Source organism: Enhydra lutris, unplaced genomic scaffold, assembly GCF_002288905.1.
Source record: "Enhydra lutris kenyoni isolate GAN:26980312 unplaced genomic scaffold, ASM228890v2 scaffoldscaffold12, whole genome shotgun sequence".
Classification (NCBI taxonomy): domain Eukaryota; kingdom Metazoa; phylum Chordata; class Mammalia; order Carnivora; family Mustelidae; genus Enhydra; species Enhydra lutris.
The window spans coordinates 15,257,029-15,269,696 of NW_019154096.1; the positions used below are offsets into that span (position 1 = coordinate 15,257,029).

General features: G+C 44.8%; 1 protein-coding gene across 1 annotated transcript in view; it reads right to left on the reverse strand.

The window, feature by feature from the left end:
• LOC111144687 (ankyrin 3) overlaps nucleotides 1–12,668 on the reverse strand; it is a 334,097-nt gene that overhangs the window by 197,634 nt on the left and 123,795 nt on the right. Inside the window, exon 7 of the mRNA XM_022499108.1 lies at nucleotides 11,070–11,168. Coding sequence (XP_022354816.1) covers nucleotides 11,070–11,168 — 99 coding nt within the window. The remainder of the gene's footprint in view (nucleotides 1–11,069; nucleotides 11,169–12,668) is intronic.

Genomic DNA, 12,668 nt, shown 5'->3' on the forward strand with positions numbered 1-12,668 from the left:
AACCATGATCTTTAGGGATTCAAAAACGCACAAGTGAGAGAGAGAAACAAAACGTGGTGGGGGGGGGGATGAGAAGGTGCTATATTTTAGTAGGAATTTGATCATTTGTTAGTTTTTAGGTTTCCAATCTTCCAGTTTAACTGTTCTTAAATGTGTAATGGGATTTCCTAGTATTTTTTTTTAACGTCCTTTAAAACCCTTTTTAAAAAAGCATTTAATTCACTTCGCAACCCTGGCACGGGCAGAGAACAATCACCAGCTGGTGCGAGAGAGGTTGCTGTCAGTTCTGGTTTTCCTGTGATAGTCCTGTGTTTGGTATGAAGCCTGGACACGCTGCCTCCAATGTTCGAATGTTCTGAACAAAACAGTCTGAGTGTAGCTTATTTTTTGGTCTGATTTCATTTTATTCACTTTACTACTTCTTAGCGCCAGCTCCCCGACCTTAAAGCTGTGGGACTTTGCCCAAGAGAAGCTTCTTGCTTCCTCGTGGAAAATGGAAATCGAACCCACACCTCACAGGATTCCTGAGAGGAATACATGAAACAATGTATAGGGAACTTATTATAGTGTCTCATACTAGTAATACATGAAAGCTATTACCTAAATTAGTTTGAGCTTTGTGTAAGTTTTGTCCACGTCATTTTTGAAACTTTCAGTAATAAGAGCTGAAAGGAACCTCTGGGTCTTCTGGCCCACTCACCCACAGGGGTACATCACTGGGGGAAACTCAATGCTCTGCCTGAGGATGAACTTCAGGGCCCCTCTTCTGCATCCTGGGATATCCCACCTCCCCACTTTAGCTGTAAAGAGCTGTTCAATCTGGCATTCTCAGGAGGCATTGCTGGCGTCTTGGTTGGGATACTATTTGCATGGGTCTGTCCCACACATCCTATCCCACTATGTGCCAGCCATGACGACAAGCAAAAATGCCTCAGCAAATTTCCAAATCCTCTATGGAGAATGATGATCCCCCTTCTACTACTGAGAAACTGTGGCTATAGCAAGACTCTAGAGAAGTCATCTCTGAAGAAAGAGCATCATATCAGGGGTTCGACAAGCTTCTCCTTGAACACAGTTCTTTTCCCTGTGTGACCGGAGCCTGCCACAGCTCGCAGCCAAGTACCCTAATTTCTCCTTCATTATGTATGTCCTAATACATTTTAAACACCGCTGCCACTATCCCATTTCTCCAGCTTAAGACCAGCAATGACTTGTAGACACAGATGGGAATGGTGGGTACCAGGGGTTGGCAGGCTGGCAACTGGGGAGATGTTCCTTAAGGACACAAACCTGCAAGTGTAGATAAATGAGTTCTAGAGGGCTAAGGAACAGTCTGGTAATTTTGGTCACCAATATTTGTCTCCAGTCTCATTTCACATTGGCAAGTGGGCTCAGCCTCCATTATTTGGACTCAATTCTAATCCCTGTGTTTCCAGCACAACTTACTATTCAATTTTTTCCCCAAGAAGGCTAGTTCGTGCTCATCTCCTGCCTAAACTCATCTCCTTGACCCTCCTGCACTGACTTGGGAGAGAGCAAGTGAGTGACTGTTCATGTTTCTCAAGTTCACCCTTCACAACATTTTGGTTCTGCCCAGTCCTAACCTCATTCCGCTAGGTGCCCCTTTGCCCTTCTGGAATATTCTTCAAACCACCAGAGGAAGAAGGTAAAGATTTCAGCATGCAAGAATATGCAGGGCTCAGGGGCAGACCAGGGTGCCTCTGGGCTGCTCCAAACGCACAATCTGATGGCAGTGTGGATAGGGCTCTGAACGCCCAGCAGAAGGCACAGGAGCCTTTGCCGCTGTTGGCACTTGCTGGAGGAAATGGACATTCTATAGCTGATGAATAATTCTCTTTTAAAGTGCAGATGAATAAAGTGAGCTCTGCCAATTCCTACCTTAATGGAACTTTATTTCACGGAATTTCAAAATGGGATTTATTCGGGTCATTTAAAAATGTTCTCAGAGCAACAACAATCCTGGAGCAGCAGCACTGCAGGAAGCAGGGCACATGCCAAAGAGGAAAAGCAAAACAAAGAGAAAGACGCACCTTCCAATGCTGATGACTTAATCAGAAGAAGGCTTACTGTCTCAAACAATGCCACAGTAATTGTTTCTTAAAGGCCGACCTTCTCATGCTGATAAACAGCACCGCAGATGGGGTCAATCCAACATTCTGGGAAGCCACATTTCCGGCTCTTTCTAGGTGTCCTCTAGAGAGCCACCATGTGCACTTGCTTGACTGACAAACGTCACCTTCTCCGGCATTGTGGTTACAGAGACGGGTCTCCTCCGGGATGCAAGCAGTAGTAACCACCTCTACCACGAGCATGGCTGGGGCCCCTGCCCATGTGCTGGGGCCTAAGCAATGGATGCGGACTCCCTCTTTCAGTCACAATGATGTTATTATGCATGAGGTACTCTTATTGGACCCATCTTATGGATGAGAAAGCTGAAGCATAACTGACTTGCCCAAGAGTACACAAAGTAAGCCACAGCGCCAGGGTGGGGTCCCAGCAGGCTGGCAGAGATGCAGTTCACTGTGACACTGTCCGAGACCTACCATGAAAGGGGAGGGGAAATGGCTGCCACCACTGTCACATGAGGTGGTGAGGCAAAAGCAAAAGGCTTGGGACTGACTGCTGTCTCTCTCATGGGGCTGTTAGGAAAGCCGCAGGCCCCAGGATGAGGAGACTTGCCCTGGACCATATCAGTGACAGCTGATGGCGCAGAAAGCAAGCCAGGGGTCCAGCACAAATCTGAGGGCTCCTTCTCTACGCGGCTACAACCTGGAAACGTCACTTTGTCAGAAGACAACACAGATCCCGTATCACACAGCAAGACATCAGGAAGATCCAGTGTACTCAGGATTTAAGAGAAAAATATTCCTTTAAGAAGTTAAATGGAGGGGCTCAGGCAGAGCCACTGGGTGGCTCAGTGGGTTGAAGCCTCTGCCTTCAGCTCAGGTCATGGTCCCAGGGTCCTAGGATCAAGCCCTGCCGCATCAGGCTCTCTGCTTGGTGGGGAGCCTGCTTCCTCCTCTCTCTCTGCCTGCCTCTCTGCCTACTTGTGATCTCTATCTGTCAAATAAATAAATTAAATTAAATAAAATAAAATAAAAGAAGTTAAATGGAGGGGGTGTGCCTGGCTGGCTCAGCTGGAAGCACGTGCAACCCATGATCTCGGGGTATGTTCGAGTCCCATGTTGTATGTAGAGATTACTTAAAAATAAAATCTTAAAAAAATTTTTTAAAAATGATATACGAGGTTTTCCTTTGACGTGGCATTCAGGAAATGAAATGAAAAAGGCAGGAAAGAGATTGCACAGCATGCTAAGAGCAACTCTCTGTAAGAGGTGTATCTCCCACCACTCTGCCCCTGTTTACTGGTTTTGTTCTTCCTGATGTGTTAATGTCACCATGGCAACGATATCCCGGCTGAAGCAGTAGCCGCTTGGCTACTTTCCCATAACTCACATTCCTTTGCTAATGATCCCACATCTCCATTTTCATTCCAAATGTGGTTTAAAAAAAAAAAAAAAAGTCTTGGTCTTTAATGCTGTAGAGCCTGTACTAGGAACTAAATCTAATTTACTCTATCTTTGAAAATATGGAACAACAGAAATGAATGTATCTGTGTGTGTTTTTGATCTTTGTAAAGAAAGATATTTAATGTTGAAAAAGTTAATAGGATGGTTATGGGGGCTTTTTCTTTTCTTTCATTTGCTTTATTGTATTTTATTTTCAAAACAAATTGTATAGTGCAGGGAAAATATATCAAAAATGTATTTTCATTGACCCCTCCACCCAAACCAAAGTAGGGTCTTCAGAAGCGCCGCATCCTTATAAGATCATTACAAGAGTCCCGCTCCTACTGACATCGTGCGCACCCTTCTTTGCGGAAGCGCGGCTGTCTTTTCTAGCACCATCTGGTGGTAGCCTTGATTGGGACTTGGCAGTCTAGAACCTGAGGCCCCGTTTAATAAAACACCCTGAAAGGAACAAAGCTTGGTAACAGCCATGCGTGACTGGCCCTTTGTTCTAGCCTTCTTGTCTTCCAAGGTCACCTACACTGTCGAATCACAAATCTTCCTGCCACTCAAATAAACGTGCCCCTCAGCACCTGACGTTCAATCTGTGGGTTTGGTGCACTCGCTTAAATCCCAGTATTAGAAACCTGTGGATGTCCCATCTCCCTTTGTGCACTGATGTCAGTTTGGGAAGCAGTCACCTACCACCAGGTGAGTTTCTGTTTGAAATCTGGAGACTACGGAGAGGGCTATGGCTGGAGGAAAGTGGATTTACACAGGGGCTGGCCGCCCAGGAGTAGGGGGCACAGGTGCCTGCAAGTTATTGGCTCATTTACTCTCAAATTCAGTAAATATATATTGAGTCCTTCCCAGTACTATGTGCTAGACTATCCCTGAGGGATTCCAAAATGGGTACTAACACACAGGTCTTTTTTTTTTCCCCCAAGCATGCATTTATTTATTTATTTATTTATTTATTTAGACAGAGAGAGACACAGCGAGAGAGGGAACACAAGCAGGGGGAGTGGGAGAGGGAGAAGCAGGCTGTCCGCTGAACAGGGAGCCCACGTGGGGCTCGATCCCAGGACCCTGGGATCATGACCTGAGCTGGAGGCAGATGCTTAACGACTGAGCCGTCCGGGCATCCCTACGCAGGTCTGTCTTTGAGAAATTCAAAGTCTTGCAAGCGTAAGGATGTGGGAACTGCATTTCATTTCAACCCTACTTGGGCCCACATAGGATTGTGGAGATGGTACACGCCAACTGTTTAGCAAAGAAGCTGAAATTGACTACTCAATAAATTTTAACTATTAAAAAAAAATCATGATTACTACAAATTTCACCGATAGAAGAAAGGAAGGAAACGAACATCTACTGAGCCCTTATTCTGCAACAAACAGGGTCCCACATGCTTTCATGTTGTAACCCTCTGGCTGAATGCGGTGCAGCTGTATGCCAATGTACCATTTCATCTGAAGCAGATAAAGGGCTCTCAGGCAGAAAAAAATAAAGAGGGGGAAGGGGAAAGTCCTGCCTTCTTACAGTACAACCACTGAGGAATGGTTCTCTGAAATAAAATACCTACCTCTCCTAAAAAACATCTACACGGCAAATACATGGGTGAGTCCTTCGCTGAAGGATGGAAAAGACAAACTTCACGTGAAAGTGGTGATCACAGCACTCAGCACGTGGTGAGTACTGGGGGAGAGGAGGTCTACCAGGTGGGAAGACTCCGTTCCAGGTAAGGCGCTCAGCAGGGAGGGGGAATGAGGCATCTTCGCTCCCAAGGGGCTTAGCTGACAAGCAGCGTGAGCCAGACACACCTTAGCGTACACATGAAAGGGTATGCAACGTCTACTGTGCGAGAGCGAGTCAGAGTGTGAGGAACACGTCCAGGGACGCGACAGGGGTAGCAGCTTACTTCAGGGGCCAGAGAAAGCATCCTGGAGGAACAGGACGCAAGCGGCCTTCACACAGATGGAAAAACTGAGGTTTTCACAAGCGAGGCAACCATGTGGCAAAATCTCTGGCAACTGGAGACCTCTCTTGAGATTTATCTCATTTCTAATTCTTCTGAAATTCACATAGCGTGAGTTGGGGAGAAATCAGGACTTTAAAGCTTCTAGGAATTTTTATTTCTCTTTTGCAAAAACATTTCAGTTTTACTTTTGGCGGTGGTGACGATGGTGATTTCTCATTATATAATGAGAAAGGCAAAATATTCCCTTGGAGCAAAAAAGGGCAAGTCCATCAGGAGGAAAATTGCTCTGCATAACTATTTAAGGGATCATTTTCCTTGGAGGAGGGAGTTACATTTACAGATAATTATTATGTGGATGGGAAGAAGGACCTGAGACTAACAGTATCTCAGCTTTGTTCTAAAGAACTTTCTGTGCTGATGGAAGTGTTAAGTATTTTGTGTTAATACATAGCCACAAGCGACAGGTGGTTATTGAGAACTGGAAACATGGTTATTGAGAATGAGAAATACAATTCTTAATTTAAATTTAATTTAATTTAAAACTACTTCCACTAGATGGTGGCTACTGAATTAAGATGCCCCAGGTGTAGAGAAATACAGGGTTATCCCTGTCATTGGACCCAGAGACTAGGTTAAGGTCTTGGGGTCCAGCTGGAAGACAGATGATAAAAGGGGTTTCCGCTACGGTGGAACAAGATAGACTCTGCCTCTGGGGGTTGAAGAAGGGACCCAGAGCTACCCTGGGGAATGGGTCATAGCCTATGGACTTTTGGGGCAGCGATGTCCAGAACCAGTCCTTCAACTTTGCTTTTCTGATCTGATCAGCCTCTGCATTTTTAGAAGAGTCATGTTTGGTATTATAGCTAGACTCTGCTGTGCTTTGGGGAGTTAAGAGAGAGACTATGTTGTATCATTTAGCACTTCGGAGCCTAAACAGATTAGTAGAATAAGGGCAGTAGGTCACTCAAGTCTGAATCTCCAGATCTAGCTCATAATAGGAGATCTTAATGTTTGCTAGTTGAATTTAATTGAGAAAGGAAATCTCCAGATAATGTCTGTCTGTGGGCATTGCTTTGCTCATGCACATGCTGAATCATATTGATCTCTTACGCAGGTAGAGTCTAAGTCTGACACTTTTATTTTTTCACTTTTATTTTTTAGCGGTTCACTTATGTAAAATAAAGTAACCTTTGGTACAACTTAATTGAGTTCCAAATATGGCCTGGGACCTGCCAAATCTTGTTCTAAATATCTGATATTTGAGAAAGGCAGTCCCATGGGCATGAGAACCAGTCAGTGATCTGTGACACACATGCCAAGTTCTATCACATATAATTATAAATCACATATAATTAGAACATCATCAAGCTAAGTACCTGGGCAACAGTCCCTCAAGCATCCCTGGGCCAGGTGCCTTCACAGACAGATAGACAGGACGGGGCAGCTGGAATCAAGCCTTTTGAAATATAGTCCTTAAAGGTATTGTTAGCTATGAAACTCACTGTCCTTACTAGAAGAATTCACATGATAAAAATCATATTTGAGTTATTCCGCATACACAAAAAATGGTCTTTATAGATAACTGTAAGATCTTTGTCAAAAAATGAAAGCCAGATCATCCATGCTTCCCTTTCTACGACATATATCAAAGCCCTTAAGGCCTAAATTTATCCTCCAGTTGTATTCACTGGTTCATTCCAGCTGCGTGGTAACATTTGCTTTTTCTGTTTCATCCTCAGATGTCTTCATGTGTATACACTTAATCTGCAAACACCTGAAATCCTTTGGGAAACAAATTAAGTACAACACTCAGACCCATAAATCCCTCATTCCTCCCAGAGATCAAAAACAAAAAGTACTAAATGGCAGGACCGAGACGAGGATATTTTATTCAATTATCCTCCCCAGATGGGGAGTTGGATAATCATTTACGGGAGAAAAGTCAATGACACGAGGGAAGATTAAGCTGGGTGGTCCATTATATTTGATGGAAAAAAACTCTGAGCCAGCAGAGTATTAATCTGTCTCAGTCCGTAAAAGGAACTTTGCAGGCATCCATATACTAATTTGGCCTTCAGTTACCCCAACACAAAAGGCTCTTTCTGGAATGAGAATCGCTAGCAGATCTCATGTGTCTTAGCTACATTCTCCTCCCCAAGAGAGCTAGAATGATTTGCTAAGAGAGCAGGGGTCACGCATTCATTTGGACCGTGTCGATGCCACGTCAGCAGACTCATTTCGCAGGAGGAAGAATGCCAAGGCTGCACTGCGGCGTGAAGCAGCCCCTCCACAGACTCCCCACAGTGGACCCATGAGGCTGACCGGGTCTTCATGCAAAATTCAAACGGAAATATTAGGGGTATCTTCCATTCCGATCACAAAAGCATAATACAAAAATCACAACCGACGTCATCATAGGAATCAAGGGAAGGTGGTAAGCAGGCCAGCGCACTCTAAGCGGTGACCAGAATTGCAGCTCCTAGGTACACGGTCGCCACTGGCGAGGATCTGCTTTTCTGCTGCATGAATCAGCTAGCCCTGCAGAGAAGCCCAGAAAGCAATCTGCTCTGCTGTGTACTCCCCTCAGCGACACCGCGTTTGTTTCTGCCTCATATCTGCTTGGGAAACACGTATCTACCACATGTACGAAATGATTCCAGGAGAGCTGTCCTTGCTCCTGCTCCCCAGCTCTCTGCCTACAGGAAGCCATCGTCTAGGTCATGTCCTCAGTCCACAGAGAGCTACGGAGACTGTATCTGCCTTTCTCCGGGGATCTGTCACAGCCAGCGAGCAGGGAACACAGCCCCCTAAGACAAGGGCTGCTGTTGTTTTTTAATTTACCTCTAACCATCTAATCAATATCTCGTTCAGACTCAGTTCCAGATGCACGTGATTTATGGTTATGATTTGCAGCTAGCTCTTAGCATGTAGGGCTTAATGATCCTTCTTTTATTGTTCTGACCAGGTAAAATCTGTTCCCATCTGCGTTCTGGGGCGGTCTTACTCTCAGCTGCTGTTTCTGCCACACCCTTGAGGGACATGTGACGCAGAAATTGCCCACTGAAACTGGGCAAGGAGAGGCCCTGGTCCCAAAGTGCAGATGCCGGGTTACCAGATAATAGAATTGCTAGAGATGTGGAAGCTAAAATGAGTTTCTTTTAGCGGTCTACAAAGACTAGTTCTCAGACATCCTAAAGCGAGTCATCAATCACCCACAGCAGAGGGGAGCCTAGTGTTGGTGTGTAAGCAACCACGCAGGCCTCCTACGAAGTACAATCAAATTAAACCACAGCCTTCAGCTCAGAGTGCTGGTAGGCCTCATTAATTAGGATGACTGGAGAAAATGATTCTGTAAATCAGTCAAAAGTCTCAATTTTAACATATATTAAACAAAACACAATGTGATTATTTTAAACAAGAGGCATGGTTAAGGGCAACATGGATCTGAGATCTCCATTGATCTTTAATCGATAAATAAGCATTCATTTGTAATTAGCACATTCATTGTCTTAATGTAAATGGATGGTTTGGAACTGCTCGAAGGAATCTGAAAATACTGTAATTTGTCCTCTTAAATCCCTTAAACATTGCCCCAGTCTTATTTTCAGCAGCATCAGGAGGTTTCTGAACAATGGCGCAAAGACAAACTTCAAACACTACCCTGCCATAAATTTCCCTAATGTCCTAATTAGAAGATGTGAATTAATGAGGTTTTCATTATACTGTGAATTACAGAAATAAAACCAGAAGAATGCATCTTCAAGACAAGGACTTCAGTTTTCACACTCATGTGCCCCTGTGAAAGAGGTGCTTAACTTTGTCCTTCAAAATGTCAAAGTAGGCTTCAGGACAGCCATGTCACTTATTCTCAGGGACATGCTCCATGCAGTAAGAACATAGCTCTTCGGCGACACAAGCTGGTGGGCACTCCTGAGTCATTTAAACCGATAAAGGCTTCCAGCAAGCCGATGACAGAGGGTAGAAAATAACTTTTTATACTAGGATAATCTAGTATAAATATCTAGTATAATCTGAGTTCTTATTTTTTTAAAAGATTTTATTTATTTGACAGGGAGAGACAGTGAGAGAGGGAACACAAGCAGGGGGAATGGGAGAGGGAGAAGCAGGCTTCCCACCGAGCAGGAAGCCCAATGTGGGGCTCTATCCCAGGACCCTGGGATTATGACCTGAGCCAATGCAGACACTTAACGACTGAGCCACCCAGGTGCCCCAATTCCTATTAAATTTATAGAACTAATGAGTTAGGAGAGGGAGAAATGAAAACCTAGACTCTAGAAAACCTAGAGTCACGTAAGGGAGACAGAAGGCTGGAGTGCTTAGGAGCGTTGGGGCTGAAATCCTGCCCTTCCTAATTTGCTGGCTCTGGGATCCTGGACCAGCCACTTTTTATTGCTAAGCTTTGGTTTCCTCTTCTCTAAAATATGGATAAATAACACATTTCTTGATATTTGAATAAATGAGATAATCACATGTAGCCTCACAGGAGTAACCTCAAAGACAGTATTACTTCTACTGCTATTGCTAAAGGTAGCACCAGTAAATGGCCTCTCTCCTGTCTCATCTAATCCCCTTTTCCTCCCACGAGTAAGGTTCTAGCAAAAACACCACCTCGCATGCTATGTTCGAAATCCCAGTACTGATGCCATCCTCGCTGACAACGTGTTGGACCCTGTGCCCCGTGCTTTGCATACACTCCCTCTTTAGTCACCCAGTGAGGGAGTGGTGATATTTTATTGCTATCATTCAATTTCATAATTCACATCTTACCAATGAGGAAACTGATGGATACTAAGGAAATTTAAAGCCAAAATCGGAACCCAAGGAGTCTGAATCCTGCACTCACACTTTTGGGCTACTCCTCTATCCTGCTTCCTCCTTCCTTTCTGTTTCTGACAATGAGGTGTCTCAGGAGCAGGCCCGGCCTCAGACTGGTGTTTACACTCAGAACACGACTACTCTGGACGGCTGAGTTGCTATCCAGGGGTACACATGATACTGCAACTCCTTTCTCCAGGAATATGAACTTACTCAGGGTATGGACTCTTGCTACTCATTATGAAAGTCTGTCCAGGAACAGAGGATGAAAGCAAAAGACAGTCTCTGTGTTTTGGGTTCTGAAGTTTGGGTCTCATCCACATCGTCCACCCTCTTCCCATCTGCAGGGTCAAGACCGTGCCAGCCAAAGCACTATTAGTACCATCTGACCCATTTCTAAGAGTCTCAGAGATTTCTGCTTGGGGAAGGGTTTGTAGTTTCCAGTCATGATTCCTCGAATCACATCTACATATTCAGGTCTGTATGTATCCATCCCCACATCCCTGCCCCCCATGATCATGGCTTATTTTTCCTATCAGGAAACGGCACGTCTGTATAACAGCAAGAACATGCGGTAGGAGAAGCCGAAAATCACAGCTTTCGCTGACTGGCAGGCAGGACCCTTAGAGGTCAGCGGTCCCACCCCCATCCTCGCGCTGGGCAAGGAGGGCTCAGAACGGTTTCACGTGCTTTCAGGGCGGGGCTCAGTGCTCTGCTCTTACCCTCGCAGTGAAGTCCACAGCAGCCGCCCGATTTAACAGCAGTGTGGCTACGTTGATATTTCCATAGTGAGCAGCTATGTGGAGCGGAGTGAAGCCACTCTGCAAAGAAAACAGAGCCGACATTCAGCTGATTCCGGCCGGCCCCTTGTCTGACCCGTTAATACCATAACCCTGCCCCAATCAAAGTGAGGAAGCAAAATATGCTGAGGTCCACATTCCATTCTGTGCTAGGTTTCTTTCAATTACTGCCAATTGTTCGTAGGGTTTCAAATAAATGCCAGACTCATAGGCAGAGGAAAAGCCAGGAAGGAACCAAGGGTGCAGACTGAACGATTTTAGTAATCCAGCAGCAGGACTATACAGAAGCCAACGTTTCAAAACACCAGAATAGGGATGACAAGAGAAATCTATTGCTCACAGAAGGTTCAGTTAGTACCACTGTTTTGTTATCGATGATAGAATTGTCCATTGAAACTCCTTGTCGAAATTCAATTTGCTTAATATATTCAATATAGAGTAAGTGCCAATTTTAATAATAAAAGCAATTTGGGGGACGAGAACTACAATTGGTCTTGTATGATGGGTGACTGCATTTTTAGAAAGAATCCACAAGCTGGTCTCTTCATTAGCAAATGCCTATTCGATCACACATTTTTTTCTAGCTTAGTCACACCAAGGTCATTTTACTTCCTTGAAAAATGCTAAAACATGCAGCGATTCACTTAGTCCCCAAAGATTGAAACCTTATAGGAACTAGATGCATTTCTAAGTTGTTAGCAAGCTTCTTAGCCATGCTAGCTATCTTACTGAGTCTTGTGGGAAGGGTGGGAACATTGGCACCGTTCAGAGGTAACTTTCATTTTGCTGACACCAATGAGGCTAAGTGTCATGCAGAACTCGGAAGAATCGGTCCTGGACGAGTAGAATAACAGGGTTGTCTGCAGCTTTAGGTAGAGCTGATAAGCATCGCAAGAGTCAAAACTCTTCATCTCACCCAACTCTACTGCAAATCCTTCAGTCTCAAGGATTCCTCGTTCTTCCTTTCCAACACCAGGTTCAGCTGCAGAAAGCCCTGGTAATCAAACTACTATCTTCTCTGGCACATGCTACTTTGGGGGCGGGGCATAAAGCAGGTATCTAGCCTACAGAGGCGATGCAAAGAAGGAGGGAAAGAAATGAGGCAGCAGCACTAGGTAATGAGAAAATGATGATGCAGGTACAGATTATATGCATATGTTTATAGATATATATATATATATACCTCTGTTGTTCTATTCACCACCATCTAGGTTAACACATTTGGAAGCAAAGAGGAGGAAAAAATGAACGGTTAGTTTGCTCTCGGTGACATGGACGGCAGCAAGCTCGTGGCAGCTAAGTGATGAGGATGGAAGCTATGGCGGGAGCACAGGAGGCACAGAAAGAAAGCTAGACCGAATGACGGGCTACACGATGGCCTGTTCCAAACACCACATTTCCTTCACAGAGACATTCAGGTCATACATGTCAAGGCAATGGGAATGTTCGGTTGGGACTCTGGCTGCCGGCATGCTTTCCACAACTGACCAACACTCAGTGCATTGCCTCTCATCTTAGATA